The sequence below is a fragment of the Siphateles boraxobius genome, unplaced genomic scaffold, assembly GCF_051911475.1.
Source record: "Siphateles boraxobius isolate OS27281-9 unplaced genomic scaffold, OSU_SipBor_1 6, whole genome shotgun sequence".
Lineage (NCBI taxonomy): Eukaryota > Metazoa > Chordata > Actinopteri > Cypriniformes > Leuciscidae > Siphateles > Siphateles boraxobius.
This window is the reverse complement of record NW_027509186.1, coordinates 33,875,036-33,899,359: the sequence shown is the minus strand read 5'-3', so window position 1 is coordinate 33,899,359 and position 24,324 is coordinate 33,875,036. Positions and strand designations below refer to the sequence as shown.

Below are 24,324 nucleotides of genomic sequence, written 5' to 3'. Positions count from 1 at the left end.
TTTATTTCCCCACGCCACAAAGTCACATGACTGCCCCTTTGACAGGAAGAAAATGGCGATCTTCAGTGTATATGTTGTCAATAAGGCTGGTGGGCTCATCTACCAGTACGATAATTATGTACCTCGAACTGAAGTCGAAAAAACGTTCAGCTTTCCTCTTGATTTAGTTTTAAAGATTCATGATGAGAAGGTAGTGGTGTCATTCGGACAGCGGGACGGGATCAGAGGTGCGTGTTCGTGTCTGCAAACCATCCCATACATTTGTAAGTCAGTTAACCTTCTTTTCTTGGGAATTATATTAATTGTTTTATTTTGTGCAGTCGGTCACGCGCTTCTTTCCATTAATGGAGTGGATGTGAGTGGCAAGTACACGGCTGAAGGGAAGGAGATACAGGAATATCTCAAAGATCCTGCTAACTATCCGGTGTCCATCAAATTCGGCCGACAGAGACTCTCATCCAATGAGAAACTCATGCTGGCCTCAATGTTTCACTCGTGAGTAGATTTCCTTAAATAGATATTTCACTACTTTATTGTAATGTTGTTTCAAACCTGTATGAATTGCTTCTTCACTGAAGGCATCCGCATAATATCAGAAATATTTATTATCAATGTTGAAAGGAGTTGGGTTTTTTATGGAAACTGATACATTATTATTTAATGATTTTAAAGTTCCAAAGAACAGCATTTATTTTAAAATGGAGGTCCTTTGCAACATTATAATTTTTAAAAGAAACTTACTGACTTTAAATTTGTGAACAGTTGTGCAATATATAGATAAAACATAATCAGAAGCATAGCCGGCAACCATACATTTTTCATCAAAATGCTGTTATGCATTTTGAAACTCACATGTTTTTATTAGATGTGTCTTTTCCTGTCTTTTCTAAGGCTGTTTGCCATTGGATCACAGTTGTCGCCTGAAGTTGGCAGCTCTGGTATTGAAATGCTGGAGACGGATATGTTTAAACTGCACTGCTTTCAAACACTCACAGGTCTACGTTTTCTCTTGTTGAAATGACAAAATGATGTGAAAGGTGCAGTAAGCAATTTCTGAGAAACACTGTTGATATTTGAAATCAACCCAAACAAACACACCCCTCCCTTCATTGCTCCGCCCCCAAAATGCACAAACACGCAATGCAAGAGTGGATGTCTCTTTATCATAGCTGAAGCGAAGCAAAATAATGCTTCATGAAAATGATGAACGAATGACAAGGACAAAAAAAATGAACATACAGCAAACAAGAGTAAAAGCAAGAGTTGATTGCTAGTCGCCAGCAGCTCCAGACAAATGACCCTAAAAACTGTCCTGTTACTACAGCTAACATTACAACAGCATATCTTGGTTCTGTGAAACCGCAAAACCAATGTTACATACGTATGGACAAGAAACAACACAACCTCTGTGTCCATTTTCAAGCCTTCTTCTCCAGCGCTGGAAAGCTTTTCTAATATTAACGCGTGTCCTGCCTGGTCACTCTCAACTTGCCTGATCAACTCTTCTTTTTCCAACGATATTCGTCTGACCTTTTCTCTTTTGTAATGTCTCTCTGCCATCTCTTTTATTACAGGCTTTCTTTAAATCTCCCTCTCGCTCACTCTCTCTCTCCTCCCCCATCATGAGTGGACACGCCCCCTACTGCTGATTGGCTACAAGTGTGATGTGTTGCTTGGTTTTATCCAGTTTCAACAGCGTTTCTCAGAAATCACTTATTGCGCCTTTAAGTCATAGAATGATGTGTTAATTTGGTGCCAAACAAAACTAGAGATATTGACAGAACTTTTTTTGATTTTTTTTGCAGGTATAAAGTTCATTGTATTGGCAGACCCTCGGCAGTCTGGCATCGATGCCCTCCTAAGAAAGATTTATGAAATCTACTCAGACTTTGCACTGAAGAATCCTTTCTACTCTTTAGAGATGCCTATCAGGTGTTTTTTTTATTATTACAAACATTATAGATTTTATGAGCTTTGCATGCAGTTCAATTTGATGCTAGTATTTGATGGAATAAGGTTGTGTATAACAAAAACAAAAATGCATGATTTCTTTCAGATGTGAGCTTTTTGACCAAAACCTAAAGATGGCTCTGGAAGTAGCAGAGAAAGCTGGGACATTTGGACCCGGATCCTGAACTGGACTTGCATTGAGTGTGTTCATCCACCTGACAGGATCTCCAGAAGTTCTGCAGTCAAACCTGTCCAGAGAAATGTTTGGGTTGCTGGCATAATGATTTCCATCCTTTCCAGGCTTTTTTCTCAAGCTAAAATGATTTAACTCAGTTTAAGACCACTGTAACTGGCTCTTCTTTGTTCTTTTTTGAAATTAAGTCCCACATTTACAGTGAGACATAACCTTTGTAAATAATGTACATGGACAGTTTAAGTTTGTAATGTGATCTTGCGCAGAACTTTTAAACAAGATGGAGGAGCTCAACATGCTCAGTAAGTTTCATCGGAATATGTTTATTGGTGTCTATCCTAATGAAAGGAAATTTACTTGTAATTTACATTCTGTCAACAGAATATAAAAAAAAAAGTCTACTGTATCTTGGATCCGTTTCAATCCAAAAGTTTAAAAGGTCAAACAATAAAATCATGAATATGTAAATCTTTTATTTATATAAACTCATTTCATTGTGCTTTCATTGTGCATCGAACAGTCACGTGCTATAACTAATGGTTAGGTCATGTATTTCATCATACACATTACATGATTTTGTAAAACTACAAATACAGAGGTAGGACCAGTTAAAGCTCTGAAACGGATGAAAAGTACAAGACATAAATGTTATTCTAACCGATTTAAAACCCCTAAAGAAATGGCTTTAGCATGCCTTATTAAACAATTAATTAGTGAGTTCTGCAATGCAAGTAAAATACTGTTAACCGTTTTTAAAATGAACAGAATAAATAACAATGTGCTTCTGACAACATGGTATCCTATTTTGTACATTTGTAAAAATATAGTGTAATATCCTCGGAATAGATATCCACATTGAATTCATCCATTTTTCATAAACACACAAGTTAAATCCTAGACATTTTCAGCAATTTTGCATTGTGCCCTTTATACCGTATCTTAAAGACTAGTGAAAAGACATTTAAATACTCTGTTTAGTCATCCTTCTTGGATACGCTTCCCATCTTTGTGCGTATATTTCGGAGCAGGAAGTATCCAACTGTGGTGATAGTACAGGCTACTTCTGCTACCCAGAATGCTGTGTTCCAGCCATAGTGTTTAGCAATGGTGCCAAATGGCAACCCTGACAGGAAACCGCCAACTGTAGGCAAAACAAACACAAAAGCACATTAGTATTCTTTGAAATGGGCAACTGGCTATATAAATGTAACGACTTTTGGAACGCTAATTTGGGTTGGGAATCAGATACTTGTTATAAAATATAAAATTTCGATTCACTTTATCGATTTCTCTAACATAACTATAAACCATTCAAGCGCAAGAAGACCCGCGCACTGTTTTCTGTGCTGCACACATTCAAAGCGTGCTCACAGAAAGTCGCCTCTTATACTGACTCTTCCGGGTGTTTTTGCACTTGAACGGACAAATACACACAAAGTTAAGTCAAAATATCCTTGTAAACACAGTGTCTTAAGTGTACGTAAACAGCTGACAAAAAAACACACGTGTAAGCACTTGAAGTGACAGCAGCCTAAAATTGTGCGATTGCTGACTCGTTTATTTGTTTTCTTGTCTTTAATAATGCTTGACATTAGTTAGGCTAGTTGGTTTTGCTAAGGTATTTTTAAACCATAGCCAATAGGTCCTTGTACAGCAGCTACACTGAAACGTTTTTTTTTTTTACCTTATTGGAATCAAAATTAGGAATCGATGAAAATCGTAATCTATAAGCAGAATCGGAATTGTTAAAATTCAAACGATACCCAATCCTAATGCTAATAGAATACACAGAAACACAGAATAAAAGTCCTAAAACTGATGTTATTACGCCTTATTTTATTCTACAAGTACCTGACAGATAAAAACATACTTGTAGAATAAATTTAGCAGCAAAAGCATCAGTGTGGACAAAGGACTATGAAATAAACTGGAGAAAATGGTCACCGTTTGCCATTAGGGCAACAATGGCATGAGAGGTTCCACAGTAGTTCGATGGAGCGCTTTCATTCGCAAGAACTCCAAACAAGGCAATCGGTCCATAGGAGGAAAAGCCAAAAGCAGCACCCAACAAAAGAATCCAGACCTGTGTGTAAAATTATAATGAAACCAGTACATTACAGACCCGATAAATGCAATTTTCTTTCTAGGATAAATGCAGTTTGGGTGGGTCTGTCATTTGTTGGGTTTTTTTTTTTTTTTTTTTTTTTTACAAGATAATTTGCTAATTGCTAGTCATTGGAAGGTGGTTCTAGGGATGGACATTCTCTACTAGAAGCATTTGATTGGACAAAAATATGTGTAGTACAGGATGAGTCATCAATATTATCTGTCAGTTTTGTGTAAAGATATTGAACTTACATTTGAGCTGTTTGCTGTGACAGTAGTGCGGAAGAGATACATGGAGACACACATCCCAGCCATCATGGAGAGCAAGAGCCCATGACGAGGGTTTCCATACAGACGCAATCCATGCTGCAAGTACAAGAGAGAGAAAAATCCACCACTTTAGATACACTACTGTTCAAAAGTTTGAGGTCAGTAAGAAATTAGTACTTTTATTCAGCAAGGACACATTAAATTGATCAATAGTGACTATAGCGGCTGTAGACAACGCAAAACAAAAACCTGCAGCCTCGAGGGGCTAAACACTGAGAGACGGAAAACACTGTGACGCGCAGCAACTCAGTTCCACTCGACGATCTCATTTCAATCCTTTATTCGTCTTCGACACATAAAAGTACAACAGGCACTGCAGTTACCATGTCATAAGAATTCCGTGGAAGTGCGCGAGTGCGAGTGCGGATGCGGGTGCGTTCAACAGAAAGTGTTCGCTCCCAAGCTCACCCCCTCTCTCTGTCAAAGCCATAAAACCCAGGTGATCCAGTGAAGCAAACATATAGGCCACTATCACTTCCGCCCAAACTCCGGTGGACACGCCCACCACCTACAATACGAGTGATGTGAATATTATGAATGAGACATAGAACACATGTGAGACTTACGCTGGCTCCTACATTCCGGCCCCTAATTATTTTAACACAATAATTATACAACTGCACATTATGTAGGAGATCAACACACATTTCTTTTCTTTTTTTTTTTTTAGGATAAGACAGTCCATTTAAAAGTGTCCTTTCTTCTTTAGACCAAACGAAATAAAGAGACAGAGTCCTTTGTCTTTGTAAAGAATAATCTTCACAATCAGAGTCAGTCATGTAAAAGAAAAAAAGGCCCGTATAACAGTCAAGTTTAAAGTCAAAGTCTATGAAGTTCAAAGGTCAGTTGGATATCCTCATGGCTCCTCTACTTCCTGTAAAAGACAAATCTTAGTAATAGGCCTGTCCAAATAGCTGGTCTTTGTCCTAATTCGCACTTGACGAACAAGTCCTCTTCTGTCAGAGATAGTTTGCACAATCCTTCCTGTAAGCCATGAGTTGCGAGGTGCTGAGTCGTCAACTATGAGTACAATATCTCCAGTAAGGAAGTTGCGCTTGACACCAGACCACTTCTGACGCTCCTGAAGAAGAGGCAAGTATTCCTTAATCCAACGTTTCCAAAACAAGTCAGAGATGTACTGAACTTGTTTCCATCTGCGACGAGCGTAGATGTCCTCCTTTTTGAACTGACCCGGTGGCAAAGATGGCATGATCTTGAGTAGCAACAGATGGTTAGGGGTTAGTGGTTCCAAGTCGTTGGGATCAGTGGATGCCTTAGTAATAGGACGGCTGTTAATAATAGCCTCAGCTTCACAGAGAACTGTGTGAAGACTTTCCTCATCAAGGGTCTGCAACTTCAGGGTAGAATTCAGGACCTTCCTCACAGACCTTATCAACCTTTCCCACACCCCTCCATGATGTGATCCTGTGGGAGGATTGAAAACCCACTTAATTCCTTTCTGAAGGAGAGTGTTGTTGATTAAAGCAAGATTCCAACCTTCCATTGCCTCTCTCAATTCTCTCTCTGCACCGACAAAGTTGGTTCCATTGTCTGAGCGCAGCTCTAATACTTGTCCACGTCTTGCTGTAAAGCGTCGAAGAGCATTAATAAAGGAATCTGTGTCCAAGGACGATGCAACTTCGATGTGGATTGCTCTTATGGAAAGGCATGTGAAGAGAACCCCATACCTCTTCAATATACTCCTTCCTCGCTTAACTTCAAAAGGTCCGAAGTAGTCAACTCCAACCCGAGTAAATGGAGGTTCATCAGGAGAAACTCTGTCGCGGGGTAAATCTGCCATCTGCTGCTGCCCTGGAGCTGCATGCAGTCGTCGACAGACAATACATTTAGACAGGGTTTTCCTTATAGCCACACTAGCCCCAAGGATCCAATATCTTTGGCGCAGGCTAGCTAGCATGTGATTACGACCACTGTGTCCCACCTCTTGATGTATGTGCTGAAGAATTATGTCTGAAATGTGTAAATCTTTTGTCAATATAGCAGGATGCTTCGATTCTTCCGGCATAGCCGCTCTGCTAAGTCGTCCTCCAACTCTCAGAACACCATCTTCAAGTATTGGATTGAGCTTGTAAAGGTGACTAGTTCCTTTCACACTTTCTCCCTTTTGCAAGCTGTTGAACTCTCCTGGAAACCTCCTTCTCTGACAAAACTTAATAATCTCCAACTCAGCTCTTCTGAGTTCATCAACTGAAAGAAGACCACTACCAGTTTGAGCCTTGATACTCTGCATCTCCTTTTCTATTTCTTTTCCTTGTTGGTCCTTATCCAAGCCGGAATGAGCAAGAGTCATGCTCATTTGCTTCCTCTTCTGACTGAAGTACAGTAATAGACTCTTCAGCTTAAGGAACCAACCAACCATCTTCTTCAGACGGATCCAAGAGGAGAAGTAATTAATCAAGCGAGTGACTGCATCGATCTTCTCTTCAGCCTGCACGGCATTCACAATCAAACTCATCTTGACCTCAGGGTCATCTGGCAGGATTCTTATAGAGCCATCTGGGTTTTCAGGCCACCCTTCTTCAGGCCCAACAAGGAACTTAGGTCCAGACACCCATGTGTTATCTTTCAGGAGTGATGTCACCTTTACTCCCCTGGAGGCTAAATCAGCAGGATTGCTTGTGGTGTTAACATATCTCCACTGCGATGGATTTGATACACTCAGTATCTTTGAAACCCGGTTAGCTACAAAGGTACGAAACCTTGTGGTCTCATTGCTGATGTACTTCAGTACGGAAGTACTATCAGTCCAAAAAATTTGAATCCTGAAGTTGCATCTGCAGCTCCTTCCTCCACAGCTCATCCATTCGACCTGCAACCATGGCAGCCGTCAACTCCATACGAGGGATGGTGATTGGTTTTAATGGAGCCACTCTAGCTTTACCCATTATGAAAGCACAGTGAACTTGTCTGTCTATGTTGTTTAATAACAGGTAAGTCACTGTTCCGTAGCCACTCTCACATGCATCAGCAAAGTGATGCAACTGAGCAGAAATCACTTCCCCAAAATCCATTGGTTTTAGGCATCTGTCAACTTCAAACTTTTCGAGCTGCCAGAGCTCTTTCAGCCAACTTCTCCACTCCTGTGCAGACAAGTCTGGTATGAGGTCATCCCAACCAAGGTCCTTTCTGCACAAGTCTTGAAGGATCTTTTTGGCAGATAAGACCACAGGTGCCAAGATTCCTAAGGGGTCATAGATTGAACTGACCGTGGAGAGGATCCCTCTTCTGGTTAAGGGTCGATCTTTGATGAGGACTTTGAATTTAAAAGTGTCGGACTGAACACACCACTGTACGCCCAATGCTCTTTCTACAGGAAGTGTGTCATTGTCCAAATCCAAATCCTTAACCTCTTTTGCTCTCTCTGTTGCTGGGATAGCTGCCAGCACGGCACGTCTGTTGCTGATCCACTTCATGAGTTGAAAGCCCCCTTTCGAACAAAGGGCACGAAGGTCTTGGTAGAGTGCTATCGCCTCCTCCTCAGAAGCCACTGATGTAAGGCAATCATCCACATAGAAATTGTGCAGGACTGTTTCTATTACTTTGGAGCTGAATTGCTCCCGATTATCTTCCGCACACTTTCTGAGAGCAAAGCTTGCACAACTTGGCGAAGATGTTGCTCCGAACAGATGCGCAACCATTCTGTGCTCCACCAGGCTCTGCTTATGGTCTCCATCCGGCCACCAGAGAAACCTCAACAGATCCGAATCCTCAGCTGGTACTCTGACTTGGTGAAACATAGCCTCGATGTCTGCCATGAGTACGACAGGCTCCTTTCTGAATCTGGTCATGACTCCAATTAGCATGCTGGTTAGATCGGGTCCCTGTAGGAGCTGAGCATTCAAAGATGTTCCCTGGAATGTAGCACCGCAGTCAAAAACGACCCTGATCTTTCCTTTCTTCGGGTGATATACACCATGATGTTGTCTATACCATACCCTGCGGTCGCTCCGATCCAGATTCTCAGTTGGTACCTTCTCTGCATAGCCCTTGGAGATGATGTCATTCATAAATGCAGTGTAATCAGCATGAAATGGGGCATCCTTTTCAAACCTCCTTGTGAGACTCATAGCACGTTGTTCGGCAACTCTTCTATTGTTTGGCATATTTACATCCTTTTTTCTTAAAGGTAAGCCAACACTATAATGGCCATCCACCAACTTAGCAGATTTTGTAACATACTCCATGAACTGACAGTCTTCTCTTGATAACCCCATCTGCTCATCCTGACTACATTCAGGAAAATCTGCCTTTAGCTGCTGTTTCCACAGATCGTTGAGGTTTGCAATAGAGATCCTATTGACAGTGACATCTGGCCGCCCACAAGAAGTTTCTCTACTTTCATAGCCCCTAAGAGGTCCATTTACAGTCCAGCCCAGCATTGTTTTGACTGCGTATGGGCCCCCCTCCATGCTTCGAACGACTTGCCATGGCTCCAGTGCTCTGGGAACGTTTGTTCCAATCAGCAGGTCTATATCTGAATCAATCTCCCTTATATGGACATGTTTCAGATGTGGCCATCGCTGGAGGTCTTTCTGGCGAGGAATGTTGCCTCGATGAACTGGCATGCTTTTCTGCGTGTAGATATCAGGCAGTTCACAAAAACAATCACTATCTAATTCAGCCACTTCTAAATCTGAAACAATATGGCTTCCAACGACCTTCTCCTGACCCATAGTCCTAAGGAGAATACCAGTTCTTCGTCCCCTGACATTCAGCTTGTTCATCAGCCGTTCTGTACAGAATGAAGCTGAGCTCCCAGGATCCAAAAAGGCATATGTAATCAACACCTTATGCCCTTTCCTAGGTTTAACTTGAACTGGAACTATGGAGAGTGTACAGTCTTGGTCACCGGCCCCAGTGAGACCACTGGATTGAACAGAGATCAGAGCACTTCCCACTGCTGTCTCAGATTCTCTTTTGGTTTGCACTAAATTAATTTCTTTCTCTTTTGGATAAATGTGGAGTACAGTAGGGTGCCTCAGACTGCATACTTTGCATGAGAGACGCTTCCTACAGTCTCGGCTCATGTGCCCAATGCACAAACAGCCAAAACACACCCCCTCTGTCTTTAAGAAAGTAATCTTCTCATTATGCATCCTCTTTTCCAACTGGCGGCACAGATCCAATGTGTGCTCACCTCCACAAAACATACAAGCCTTCATACCAGCTGAACTTCCCTCTTTTAATTTTGTTACAGGTTCAACTTTCCTTCCCACTGTTGCAATGGTGGTAGCAAAGCTACTCCCCTTGGCTCTAGAGCGAGGCTCAAACTTAGATTTCCTTACGTCCCTGTTTACTGTTGTTGATGGTGTATCCTGTATATCCCCGAACAGTGGATCACTTGCGATCTTCACTTGTCTTTCAATGAAGCCAACAATATCTGTAAATGTGGCTCTCCGGCCACTCCTTTCCTGCAACTCACAAGCCACAGTTCTACATCTGTCCCTATGTTTGTAGGGCAACTTTTTTACGATGGTCAGCATAGTGGTAGGCATGTTCAACTCTTCCATATATCTAACATCTTCCATGGCGTTACAACATCCTCGTAGAAAAAGACTATATGCCTGTAGAGATTTCACATCTTCAGGTCTTATTGGTGTCCATGAAAGAGCCTTTTCCATGTATGCTGAAGCAATTTTCTGTGCATTACCAAAATGCTCTTGTAGCAAAGCCTTAGCCTTGGCATATCCTCTATCTTGTGCCGCATGTTGACAACTTCTGACAAGCTCCCTTGGCTGCCCCCTGGTGTACTGTTCTAAGAAGTACAAGCAGTCTTTAGGATTGTCAGCCTTCTCTTCGATGCTGTGTTCAAAAGCCCTCATGAAGGTATGATATTGCAAAGGATCGCCGTCAAAAACCTGAATGTCTCTTTTAGGCAGAAATGAGAGAGATTGCTGCTGAACCAATAAAGCAGTTATTTCATTTTGTTTTTCCAAAACCGTAATTATTTGATTTTGATCACTGCTGCTTGTCACCAGTGTTGCCGATTGATGACTCCTGTGCTGAAACAGTGGACGTGACTGTACTGTATCTTGAGGTCCTGTGGCTTCGGGACGTCCTGATGATGTGAGTTGAGATTGTGCTGGTTGTATAACATTTTTCACTTGAGGTTTTGTACCCAAGAAATGTGGATTGGGCTGTCCCAGTATTGGGATATTCCTATCAGGCACGAATGTTTTTGCATCAGCACTAAGTGTTTTGGTTTTCCTTTGTCCCCTTTCTAGATAAGAATTCATGCCATTGGACTTCACAGATAGATGACTTGAAACACGAGACCCTCCTGAGCCTCTCAGCACATTCACTTTAGCCACTGATGCAGCTATTTCCACTTCAAGTTCAAACTCTTCACGTTTTTTCCTTAGCTGTTCCTCTTGTTCTTCTAATGCATGTTTGTCTTTTAGTAGTCTTTGTCTTGCAATGAGAGCAGCCATATCTGCCTCGGCTTTAATGCGTGCTGATGATGTTGTTGACACACTAGACCTTGATCCAGCCGAGCTCTGCCTACCATTAGAACATTTGCTTCCTGTGTTTGACACACTATCACTAGGTTTGACTTCATCTTGTGTGACGGAGGCTTGAACATCTTGCTCAGCGTGATTTGAAACATTGGGCTCATTATCATCATGAGGTTCAACCAACTTGTGCATTGATTCCTTTTGTGATACGGGAGCATCACTTGTGACAACGTGAGCAATAGTACTGCTTGTTGGTCTCCCCAGTTCAGAAAGCCATCCTTTTGCATCCTCCATAAATCCATTGTGGCATTTTAGTACATTCACAAACCATTCATTTTGCTTTTCCTGCTCCTCTTCAGGAAGTATGGGAATCACAGACTCATGTAACACGGTAGTTTCATCCACCATTTGACTCATTTTCTTAAGATGGGATCGCACTTGTGGGGCATTGTCATCCTTTTGCATGAGATCCTTTATTGTCTGTATTAGACCTTTAATTTTATGAACATTTTTTCTACGTTCCTTTTGCAGTGTTTCAATTTTATTCACCAAGGCCTTGGAAGTGAGTTTGATTTCTCTCCTTTGTTCATCCATCTCTGAACCATTGACATTTAAATTCAATTTCGATCCACTTGTTGCCATTTCCCTATGTACCACAAATCATCCAAGAATCCACGCCGTTCAATCAATCAATATTTTCTTCAATCAATCCACCGCTGCATCATAAACCACGTCCAAAGACCAACAATAAACAACACCGGAAAGCAACAATACGTCCCCTATGGACAAGCGGCAGTAACCTATTCACACTGTGTTCAAACAAACAACTTACACAGCACAAATTGTCAAGTTACTACATACCGCTTCAGTTGCTGCGTTGATTGTGGCCGGGTCTTTATCCTCCGAGTGGTAACGTTAATGAATGAACCGCCATCCAATACAGCGGTGCTCCAAACATTTACGTGTTTCCTCTGATATCCAAAGCGTTCCGTTGTGATCCGCGAAATCCATGTGAACGGCTCCTTTCCGTAGAACAACACTCTGGTTTTAAACGTTTTCTGTTGACTAAATATAGCGGCTGTAGACAACGCAAAACAAAAACCTGCAGCCTCGAGGGGCTAAACACTGAGAGACGGAAAACACTGTGACGCGCAGCAACTCAGTTCCACTCGACGATCTCATTTCAATCCTTTATTCGTCTTCGACACATAAAAGTACAACAGGCACTGCAGTTACCATGTCATAAGAATTCCGTGGAAGTGCGCGAGTGCGAGTGCGAGTGCGAGTGCGGATGCGGGTGCGTTCAACAGAAAGTGTTCGCTCCCAAGCTCACCCCCTCTCTCTGTCAAAGCCATAAAACCCAGGTGATCCAGTGAAGCAAACATATAGGCCACTATCACTTCCGCCCAAACTCCGGTGGACACGCCCACCACCTACAATACGAGTGATGTGAATATTATGAATGAGACATAGAACACATGTGAGACTTACGCTGGCTCCTACAGTGACAGTAAATACTTTTAAAATGTTACAAAAGATTTATTTTCAAATAAATGCTGTTCATCAACTCTCTTTTCATCAAAAAATCATGGGGGAAAAAGTATATTGTGGTCGTACTTTATGGCTCATACATTGTTTGTCATGCATGGTATTTGGATTTCATTTAAATAGATATTTATAGTATAAACTCACCTTTGAAACGGCCCTGTCTGACAGGAATCCAGCGGCTAAACTACCCAGCAGTCCTCCCATCTCCAGGGCACTCATAAAGGAACTGCCTGTGGAAATCAGCAGCAATACACATTTTTGTCCATATCTACCAAAACATACTTTAACTTTTAGAACTGAAAATGTATTCACAGTACAAAAAGCTGCACCTATCTATGGAAGCTTGTTTCTGCAACAAAATAAACAAATTAAAAAGGTAATTGCAACTTTTTAATCTCACGATTCAGACTTTTTTTTCACAACTGCGAGTTTATATCTTGCTATTTTGATTTTTTATCCCTTATAAATCTGTTTACATCTCGCAAATCAGATTTTTTCCCCTCATAAATCTGTTTACATCTCACAATTAAAAAGTTTTTCCTCATAATTCTGATTTTACATCTCACAATTCTGACTTTTCCCCTCATAAATCTGTTTACATCTCGCAATTCTGACTTTCCCTGAATCTCTGTGAAATTTGATCTCACAATTAGAATTTTTTTTCTTGCAATTGCGATTCAGACTTTTTTTCTTAGAATTGCGAGTTTACATCTTGGAATTGTGCGATATAACCTCAAAATTGCATGATAAAAAGTCGCAATTACCTTTATTATCTTTTATTCCATTTAGGAAACAAGCTTCCACACCTTTAAGACCATCATCAGTTCACATTTGAAGCCTACGCTGAAGCCTAAAAACCAAATACGTTTGACCACACACAGTACCCATTAGTGCTGACTGGCCCATGTCCTGGATGAGGAAAAGTTGTCCCCAGTCAGTGTAAGCAGTCTTCACCCCAAACACCACCAGATAGCCCAACGATAACACCCACAGATACGGAGAAAAGATGAACTCTTTGAAGGTGCTTTCATTTTTGCCTAAACCTGAAATAAAAGGTAGAGACAAGATGGATCAAATCTACAACTGTTATTGGAGGAGAGTCAGAAAAGTCCATTGGTTCAACACGAGTGACCTTCAACAGAAAAAACATGAATTAACACACAGACACAGTAAAACACACCCCTTTGTACTCTGTTTTGGTCCAATAGTTCATTCTTCAAAGAACTGAGTGAAACCTTTGATCTAATGCAGACTTCCACAACGTCATAGAACAGCAATGACCTATATAAGCAAAACCAGTCATAGCAAAGACAACTGAGTATGGGAAATTAATACAACATGAAGCAGCATTCCCATCTCGTATAATACCTTAATGTGGCCTATTTCCTACTGATATAAAATGCACATGCATGAGGATTGTGAAGTCTTCATACCTCCTTTGCCTTTCTTTGCACCAGATTCAATATTAGGCAGGCCGACTTCACTGGGCTCATTTCGGATAATGAGCAGACAGAAGAAGGACATGACCACACAGATCAGGCCGGAGATGGACAGCGTGGACCTCCAGCTGTAGCTTTGGGCCATCAGTGTGGCAATTATGGGCCCCAGACCCCCAGCCAAATTCATACTACAGGACAGCACTGCCCACCAGGTCCCAAACTGAGATGGCTCAAACCACTATTGAAACAAATGGATCCATTTCATATATAGTACTGAATCTGAAATATAGGTATTATAAAAAGTATATAAAGTATACTGCAGTTTAAATATATATATATATATATATTTTTGTTTTTTGTTGCAAGGATGCATTTGAATGATCAATAGTGGTAATACTTTACAATAAGTTTCCATTAGTTGAATGGATAGTTCATTTCAAAATGTTAATTGTCTGTTAATTTACTTTAGGCCAACCAATATGTAGGTGTCATTATGCGACAGGAAGCTCGCGCTCCAGACTGCTCAGGACCGTTTGCCGAGGATGTGAATTGGGTAACAATATTTTAAATGTACCCTGTCCTACTCGACCCGACACCAAAATAACTAACCCCACTAATGAGGTTTACATACTCAGCTTACTGGCCTACGTCGTTTATATTAATAATGTTCAGTTTCCTGCACAAACCAATCGTTCCACTCTATTAGAACTCAATGTATCGTCAGGAGCCACGGGTATTCATCTTGTTTTGCCTGTATGTGTTTTTTTTTTTACTCTCAAAGTGACGGTAGCCATTGACTTGCATTATATGAATCACCAAGGACCACAGTTTCTGCTAAAATCTTCTTTACTGTTTAACTGAAGAAAAGAAGACAATCTTTGTTAATTTAAATTTCAACATTTACTAATACATTAAAATTTTCCTTTTAATATTGTTGTAGGCCTGTGTGGTCGATCTCATGACATGGTAAACATTTTGTCACTCTTTCCAAAAAATATGAAGCAGCACAACAGTTTTCAACATAGATATTGTTGATTTTTTGAGAGTTTCTTGAGCAGCGAATCGGCATATTACAATGATCTTTGAATGATCATGTGACACTGAATGATACTAAAAAAAAAATTTGCTTTGCCATTACAGAAATAAAGCATATTGTAATATTTTTGATATTTTAACAATATTACTGTTTTTACTGTATGTTTGATCAATTAAATGCAGCCTTGATGAGAATAGAGACTTCTTTCAAAAGCATTAAGCCCCAAACTTTTTTGTTCTCCAATAAACCTTTCAACGAACAGTTAAAAGAACCATATTGTTTTCAGTGTGATTAACATTTTAATAATCTGAATAACCTTTTTCCTCTATAAAAAAACATTTTATGCAATGGAAAGGTTCCATAGGTGTTAAAGGATCTTCATGAAAGTTAACCATCGATGCCAATAAAGAATCTATGTTTTTTCTACAATGCAAGTCCATACACTACAGGAACGGACCCATACCTTGCGTAATACTTTTGCACATGGTGGCCATCCTAGACCTTGACCCAGTCCATTCAGAAACCACAGGCCTGAGAACACCACCACCGAGGAAGACTGAGAGAAAACCACATTGATGCCGCCAACCATAAACAGCCCAATAGAGAAAAGCCATCGTGCACTCATCTGATCGGACAGCACACCGCTTATGAACTTGCTAATGGCGTAGGCCAGCGATTGACTGCTAGTGATAAGACCTGCAGTGCACAAAGAAATAAACATTGATTAGACTTCAGAAGAAAGTGATTACAATTCAGAATCACTCAAAAACATATGGGTTTGCAAAGACTGGACAAAAGAGACATTCTTTACGCGTTATCACTTTTCATTGGCTTATGAACTGTAAATTCAGAGATAGCAATTCAATCACTGTGCTGATAAAGTAGAACCAAAGAACACCAAAGCGGACTCACTCATTTTAATATTGTTGTATGTGATCGATCTCATGACATGTTAAACATTTTATCAGCAAAAGGATTTATTTGCTGTTCAGAAAATAACAGTGGTTCAGCCCACATGTATGAAATTAATGATAACGGATTATGACATAACAGGCCAAATTATTTTAACAGGGTGGAGCGTAGATATGTGAATCTGTAATATATTATATGATACTTTCTGATATTTAATTAATTTCTTTGATGAAATTTCAGTTAAAAATGTTGCGTAACAGGGTGGAATGTGTATGAGTGGGAATAAACAAGATATGTTGATAAAACACCAAATAGATTACAACTAGAAAGCAGCATTGACATATGAGATGTTTTTTAGGGCCCGAGCACCGATGGTGAGAGCCATCATTTACACCTGCATTTCATACACACTAACAGGGTGGAAAGGAATATTGGAGATATGTAGAAAACATATTGAACACTAGCACACATTTTTGGGGGTTTTCTTAAGATTTGTACATGTTTTTGAAATAAGTCTTCTGCTCACCAAGGCTGCATTTATACAGTAAAAACAATAATATTGTGAAGTATTATTACAATTTAAAACAACTGTTTTCTATTATAATATATTTTAAAATGTAATTTATTCCCATGATGCAAAGCTGAATTTTCAGCATCATTACTCTGGTCTTCAGTGTCAGATTCAGAATTTGCTGCTCAAGAAACATTTATTATTATTTTTTGGAAATATTTAATGAATTGAAATGTCATTAGAACAGAATTTATTTCAAAGTATTTACTGTCACTTTTGATCAATTTAATGCACCCTTGCTGAATAAAAGTATAAAACAAACAAACAAAACCTTTTGAGTGGTAAGGTATACTACTGTTGAAGAATTAATAATTTGTTAATAATTTAATAATGTAATTTTAAAATATTTGTCTGTTCATGACATGAGTTTTAATTAGAACAAAAAAAGATGATCTTAAACATGTTTTCTCTATTAGAAAATACATTATCAATGACTGGTAGTGACTGCTTATTCATGTATATTATGGTCTGTTGACATTCAGCTAAATCTGAACAATAATCCTTTTGGGAGCTTTTTTTTTATTTCAAGATGATTTGGGCACTGAATATCACTGCCTTAGTGCCATCTTGTCCATTGTTTATCATACTCATTTACTGTGATTCCAATGAATAAATGTGTAGTAGGTTATAAACATGAGTGGGCACATGACAGAGAGGTAAGACAAAGTACAAGCTACTAGTTGCACATGCTCACCCAGATCATCCTTATCCAGCGGGATCTCCTGCATTACAGAGGGCATCACGAAGGAAAATGTCTTCCGGTTAAAGTAATACAGCGTGTAGCCCACAAACATGGCCAGGAATATAGTAGCTCGGTAGTAGCCATATCCACTCTTCGCCATGGTTGGCACAACTTTAAAAATGATAAGGAAGGAAACGTAAGGGTCTTCTTCAGCTCGACACAGTTACCAGGAGCATCTGAGGGCTATGAACTCACGAGTGTGGATCTGTGGAACATGAAGAGCTGGTGAGGTCCGGGGAAAGAGATGTAATCAATGGCAGGGTTAATGGTCAACCTGGCAGAGATCTTTGGAGTGTTCTCCGGCAAACAACTGTGTCATGGGACAAACTGTTACGTGTTCTACTGAACTAAAACGGTTCTTTTGCAGCAGGTCTACTGGAGCCAATATTTTTTCTATTGTTTCTAGTTTTATGTTGTCTTAAACTTGTTGTGAAGAGGGTGTTTTTGAAGATCCCCTAATCTGAGGAGTTTAATGATTGACGCGGGGGTCTGTATTTGACAGTTTATAGGTCTGACTGTTTGCCGCGTGTGTTGTGTAAGATTGCACTATGGTTGTGAATGCTCTTTAGGGGTCAAGCACCAAATGTGCACCACCAACAGCACAAAGTTGTCTAATTATAATGGTGTAGTCTAGAAATATGTTTTTTTTTTTGTTGTTGTTTTTTGCTGAATTAAATGTATTCCTTGCTTTGAATCTGAGTAGACTTTACAGACTTTTAAAAACTTCCCTGAGAAAAAAAAAGGTAAATCCAGCCAAACACTGACAGCAACATATACGTGTACCAGATGTGGGCCGGATCTGGGCTGAACTACGTTGCTGAGAAGTTGCCTGGTCAAAACAGACTGGTTTTAGCCTCTTCTTTAGATGATCAGGAAGGTCTTAGCTTGTCAGGCTAATCCAGCTAAACCCAGGTCAGACCGCTATAGACCTTATGCGAATTTGCATTATTGACTGAATTTTAAAAGCTTACGCCACACCATTCGCATCATAGGCCTACCGTTTGCATCACTCAGTTTTGCATGTAATGCATGTAAATTTTAAATTTAAATTTTTGGACTTTTAGTAATGTTAGCCTTACTGTTATCTATAAGCTATTGAGCTCCAAAACAATGACAAAATTCACATTTAGAAGATATAAGCAGTCAAAACTTAGAGTCTCTCACTTCTGCCAATATGGATCAATGATTTTGATGACATCACTCTCTCACTCATCACTCATCAGCCTCTCATCAGATTTTCTGTCCAATCAAATGCTCTCTAGATTTTAAAGCGTCCCGCCCCCTACATTATAAATAAACACTGGAGCTGATTCTAAAATATGTGCACTTGTTCACACATCTAAAAATGTCTACTTGGTGAATGGCACATACAGTAGTGCACTATATTGTGATATTTCAGCTGCATCCGAATTCGCATACTGTACAGTAGCAACTACATTTGGTTTGAAACTTGATTTGTGACTGTTGTCACTGTCATGTGACCTAGGCTATATGGGATCAGTTGCGTCACTTCACTGCCTTTCACAAGTCCTCTCCCGTGGTCACATGGGATAGTAAAGTGTCCATCAAATGCACACTTCAAAATATCACATAAGTAGTGGGTCATCCGGGTACTTTCTATGAATTTTGACATTCAATAGGCCTACTGCATTTTACCATATCAACACATAACCTAGCAACATGTGCTGAGGCTATCTGGTCAAAAATATAACCAAATTGCAGTACGTTTTGTTAATTTTTGCTTAACACTCACTGTCCGCATTTATACATTATAATTTAAAGGTAAAACATTACAGCCTACCAATTTTTCCTCGGTCACATATATAGCCTGTCCACCAGATTTGAATGAAAACCTTTTTTTATTTTTTTGGAAATCCTACTCGTATATAACATCCTGACACTATCTCAGTTTTTTTTTTTTGGGCAACAGCGCTACGTATCGGTTGAACGTTATAAGCAATGTAAAATCATAGGGACTTTAGGCTATGTTCAATGAAATGTAGCGTATATCCTATTTATGGCCACATTGCTGATGCAGAAATGCTTTGTGTTTAACATGCAGACCTGACTGTAATATAACATACGGGTATTTTTTGTCCTACTAACAGTTAAAAGTTGGGAAATGCTGCTGCTCAGTGCGCCGTGAGCTGGTTTAAGACTGCACTCGCAAACGTGGCAACACAATCAGTACAACAATCATCCACTAGCTAACCTGCAAGTAACAACAATGTCGTTTCTGTGAGTTAAGAGGTTAGTAGAAGGATAATGTAGAAAAAAATCTGATAACTGATAATCGTGAAAATAATAACATGCCTACTTCCGTGAACAAGAGGTTGCCTTTCGGATGTCTGTTTCCGCATGCAACACTATTCATTAACCCTTTATCCACGACCAAACCATGTCGATCCGACACACGGTCCTTAAATGTTCATGTTTTTTCTTAAGTCAGACATTATTGGATCTCGTCTAAATGCTAAGATGAAATAGTAGCCTAATTCATTCCATTGCTTCCAGCTATTTCGGACGAGTTAGAGTAACAACTCAAATTAAGGCTTATAAAATCATATTGTTCAAATGTTCTGCAGTGTTTTTATTACACGAATTGTGGATTTACACAAACTTACTGCAGGGCAAGGAGGGATAAATGCAAATATTGAAATTACAATAGCAGAATATGCAATTGTTTTTACAAGCTACATAGCCTATATGTCATTAAATTATCAGTGATAATATGAAATTATAAACAAAATATGATGTACACTACCAAAAGAATGGAGTAAAAGAAAAATATACTTTTAAAAGCAAGAATGCGTTCAATTAATCAAAAGTGACAGTAAAGACATAATGTTACAAAAGATTTTGGTAACACTTTATTTTGATGACCACGTTAAAAATTCTACAAGTAACTTTGCAACTACAAGTCAACTTACTCTCATTAGAGTATCAGTAGACTGTCTGCTTAATATCTGCTAACACTTTATTTTGATGCTCCTCAACAGAAATTCTATGACTATAAGTAACTTTGCAATACATGTCAACTTATTCTACTAACCCTAAACTAACTGAATCCCCCAAAATCTTGGCACATTGGTGAAGATTCATATGTAACCTCCTGCAAAGTATGAGACCTCAGACCTCTTGCCCAGATCTTTATCCATACACTACCATGTTTGACAGTAATAAAGGCAGGGCAATAAAGCACAATATATGAAGTGTACATAAGCGGGGAGATGGCAAGGATAATCATGTTTAGCTTTTGCTCTTCTCAGCACAGCATTTTCTGCAGCAGCTTCTGAATTTGGATCAATAGCTTTTAAGGATGGTATGCTAAATATTGTGATATAGGTAAAATATACATTACATTTGAGGTTTGGATTGTTCTTTGAAGGTATAATGCAATTGAAGGCCTGCTGGTTTTGTCATCTTTATACATTTAATGTCTCGATATTAATGGTTCAGTCAGATCATTCTGGTAGGAACAGGAAAGACTGTGGCTGCATTTGGTCTCATATCAACTTAGACTTCGTCCGAATATTTCTGTTATGGTTTGTGATGGTTTTCTACACCTTGTTTGGGGCTGCTGTCTTCTCGGTTCTCGAGAGACCTTCAGAACTGGAGGCACATTGCAAATGGAACAGACAGCTGGCTGAATTTGTTCAGGATCACCAGGTTCCTTTGGAGGACTTGCGTGAGCTCCTGGGACACTATGAGGGGGCCATTGCCGCCGGGATTCAAATGGAACCACGAACACCCCGGTGGGATTTCTCGGGAGCTTTTTACTTTGTGGCAACTGTAGTCAGCACTATTGGTATGTCTGCTCGAGTGAATCATGACACCATATCTATCTATCTATCTATCTATCTATCTATCTATCTATCTATCTATCTATCTATCTATCTATCTATCTATCTATCTATCTATCTATCTATCTATCTATCTGTCTGTCTGTCTGTCTGTCTGTCTTTTCTGTCTATCTATCTATCTATCTATCTATCTATCTATCTATCTATCTATCTATCTGTCTGTCTCTTTTTATTTCTATCTATCTGTAGACTGTCTGTCTGTCTTTTTCTATCTATCTATCTATCTATCTGTCTTTCTTTTTATTTCTATCTATCTATCTATCCATCTATCTATCTATCTATCTATCTATCTATCTATCTATCTATCTATCTATCTATCTATCTATCTATCTGTCTGTCTGTCTGTCTGTCTGTCTGTCTTTTTATATCTATCTATCTGTCTTTCTTTTTATTTATATCTATCTATCTATCTATCTGTCTGTCTGTCTGTCTGTCTGTCTGTCTGTCTGTCTGTCTTTTTATTTCTATCCATCTGTAGACTGTCTGTCTGTCTTTTTCTATCTATCTATCTATCTGTCTTTCTTTTTATTTATATCGATTTATCTATCTATTTATCTATCTATCTATCTATCTATCTATCTATCTATCTATCTATCTATCTATCTATCTATCTATCTGTCTGTCTGTCTGTCTGTCTGTCTGTCTTTTTATTTCTATCTATCTGTAGACTGTCTGTCTGTCTTTTTCTATCTATCTATCTATCTATCTATCTATCTATCTATCTATCTATCTATCTATCTATCTATCTATCTATCTATCTATCTGTCTGTCTGTCTTTTTATTTCTATCTATCTATCTATCTATCTATCTATCTATCTATCTATCTATCTATCTATCTATCTATCTATCTATCTATCTATCTATCTATCTATCTATCTATCTATCTATCTATCTGTCTGTCTGTCTGTCTGTCTGTCTGTCTTTTTATTTCTATCCATCTGTAGACTGTCTGTCTGTCTTTCTTTTTCTATCTATATCTGTCTTTCTTTTTATTTATATCTATTTATCTATCTATCTGTTTTTCTTTCTTTCTTTCTTTCTTTCTTTCTTTATCTGTCTGTCTGTCTGGCTGTATCTATCTATCTATCTATCTATCTATCTATCTATCTATCTATCTATCTATCTATCTATCTATCTATCTATCTATCTATACAATTACATACATTTAACTTTCCATGTCATCTAACTGAAATTATAATTATTGCAATTATAAAACATAACAGTACAAGTTGTAATTAAACCATCTTTGAGAATATGGTATTTAGCCTGAAACATAATTATCTTTATTGACATAAAGTCTATTTATAACCTGAATAACCTTTTTACTCCATACATCTGTCCCCGTATTTGAAGAAGCTTACTAATATTTCTCCCACTTTACAGATTCCATGTAGTAATTAGCTTTGGAAGAAACAGCGTGTTCACACACTTCTAGGTATAGAATGGCTGTTTACACGTGATAACCATCTTCAGCAATCTAGTTTTATCAGCCTCTGAGCTTATCTTTCAGTGGTGAAATAGCAAGAAAGTCAATTTCCTGATTCAAATCCCCAGGGCTCAGATCATAATAGCTTTGTAATCATGGATACACGTAAGCAAATCTTAAAATGTCCAATGTCCAATGTAAAGTGTAGTCTGTCAATATACAAAATGAAATGCGTACACGTCATCTTGATTGCATAACACAACGAAAGATTACCTCAAGATTATCGAACGATACTCAAGGCTGATGAAAATCTTGATTTTGATGTGGTAAAACCATAATTTCACTTTCTTTTAATTCCACTATATATCAAATTCATTGTTTATACAGTATAGGCTATCATTCTGCTTTTATGAATTCAGGAACAGAATATACTACTCTTAGCAATTCCATGCCAGAAATAAAAGTATGTATCCGTTTGTGCGTCCATATCAGGTTTTGGGATGGCAGCACCCGCTACCCTCAATGGAAAAATCTTCCTGATCTTCTATGGGCTGATAGGCTGTGCAACCACCATCCTATTCTTCAACCTCTTTCTGGAGCGCATGATAACGCTCATTACATTCCTCACACGCAGATGTCGAAAGCAAAAACAGAGGACAAAGCTGAGTAAAAAACACATTGTCCCACATTTAAACACACAGCCAGAAAATGGAGATGGTCTGGAGGAGGATTGGAAACCTTCAGTTTACTATGTAACCCTCATTTTGGCAACAGTTACACTTCTGGTGAACTGTGGAGCATCGGGACTGTACTCGACTATGGAGGATTGGAGCTACCCAGAGTCTATGTACTTCTGCTTTGTGGCTTTTAGCACAATGGGTTTCGGGGACATGGTGAGCGGACAGAAGGCCCATTATGAAGCACGTTGGGTCTACCAGATAGCCAACTCTTTAATGATCATCCTTGGTGTGAGCTGCACCTACTCTCTTTTCAGCGTCACCGCCATCATCATCAAGCAGATGTTGAACTGGGTTTTGTCCAAGCTGTTCGGTCTGCATTGCTGTCGGCCTCAGGGCTGCTGCTCCGTCGCTGATCTGAAAGTCAGAGAACCGGCTGATCAGCAGATCCAGAACACAAGCAACCATCCCGGCATCTGTCATGTGGTCAAGGCCTCTCACCCTTCCAAGTGCAAGTGTAAGTGTGCCAGCACTGCAGCAGAAACTCTGCCAGAGCCTGGACACTGCGAACAGCTGCCCAACCTTTGAACACGAAATCAGAGATTCGGAAAAACTGGCAGAAGTATGATGCAGAGAAGGACGTTTTCAGTGTTGTCAGCAAGAACTGTCGCCGCCATCGTCACCGTCAGGATATGAGAACACTGTCAAATCATCAGCAACAAGAGAAAATGCAAAATGGAGAAATAACAAATACAGTAAAAACCTGTAAATGTTTCTTCATTACTATGTGAAAATGTGATTTTCATTTAACAGGGTAATGAATTTAGTTGTACTTGTAAGTAATTTGTGAATTACCTTTTAATTTAGGGTAAACCTCTATATTTAATATGTGTACTTTTACAGTAAAAATATAATTTCATGGTATACATGAAAAGACATTCTGAACTAAAAAGTCTGGCTTTTACAGTCGCTACTTACTCGTTCAGAAGAAGGACTGCGGCATCAGTCCATAGATCTCAGACACCTGAACAAGGCCCTTACGAAATGGTCATTCC

General features: G+C 39.3%; 3 protein-coding genes across 6 annotated transcripts; 2 read left to right on the top strand and 1 right to left on the bottom strand.

Annotated features, from left to right (window-relative positions):
- The first annotated feature begins 10 nt into the window (after nt 1–10).
- On the top strand, nt 11–2,611 carry trappc4 (trafficking protein particle complex subunit 4). Its single transcript, XM_077208986.1, has 5 exons — nt 11–227; nt 321–495; nt 892–995; nt 1,806–1,932; nt 2,057–2,611. The coding sequence occupies exons 1-5, from the start codon at nt 53–55 to the stop codon at nt 2,133–2,135; spliced, it is 660 nt and encodes a 219-aa protein (XP_077065101.1). The 5' UTR covers nt 11–52; the 3' UTR covers nt 2,136–2,611.
- slc37a4a (solute carrier family 37 member 4a) lies at nt 2,597–19,670 on the bottom strand. 4 transcript variants are annotated; one of them, XM_077208984.1, is made up of 10 exons: nt 19,617–19,670; nt 17,499–17,547; nt 17,256–17,414; nt 15,542–15,774; nt 14,037–14,280; nt 13,488–13,646; nt 12,748–12,833; nt 4,502–4,615; nt 4,088–4,226; nt 2,597–3,284 (listed from the first exon to the last, which is right to left on the bottom strand). In XM_077208984.1, the coding sequence occupies exons 3-10, from the start codon at nt 17,401–17,403 to the stop codon at nt 3,118–3,120; spliced, it is 1,290 nt and encodes a 429-aa protein (XP_077065099.1). In that variant the 5' UTR covers nt 17,404–17,414; nt 17,499–17,547; nt 19,617–19,670; the 3' UTR covers nt 2,597–3,117. The 4 variants fall into 4 exon arrangements, with proteins under 4 accessions (XP_077065099.1, XP_077065096.1, XP_077065098.1 ...); XM_077208981.1 differs by having other exon boundaries at nt 17,256–17,508; nt 19,617–19,668; XM_077208983.1 differs by having other exon boundaries at nt 17,256–17,508; nt 19,621–19,661.
- Nucleotides 19,421–24,039, top strand: kcnk20 (potassium channel, subfamily K, member 20). The gene is made up of 2 exons (XM_077208985.1): nt 19,421–21,111; nt 23,085–24,039. The coding sequence occupies exons 1-2, from the start codon at nt 20,697–20,699 to the stop codon at nt 23,855–23,857; spliced, it is 1,188 nt and encodes a 395-aa protein (XP_077065100.1). The 5' UTR covers nt 19,421–20,696; the 3' UTR covers nt 23,858–24,039.
- The last annotated feature ends 285 nt before the right edge of the window (nt 24,040–24,324 follow it).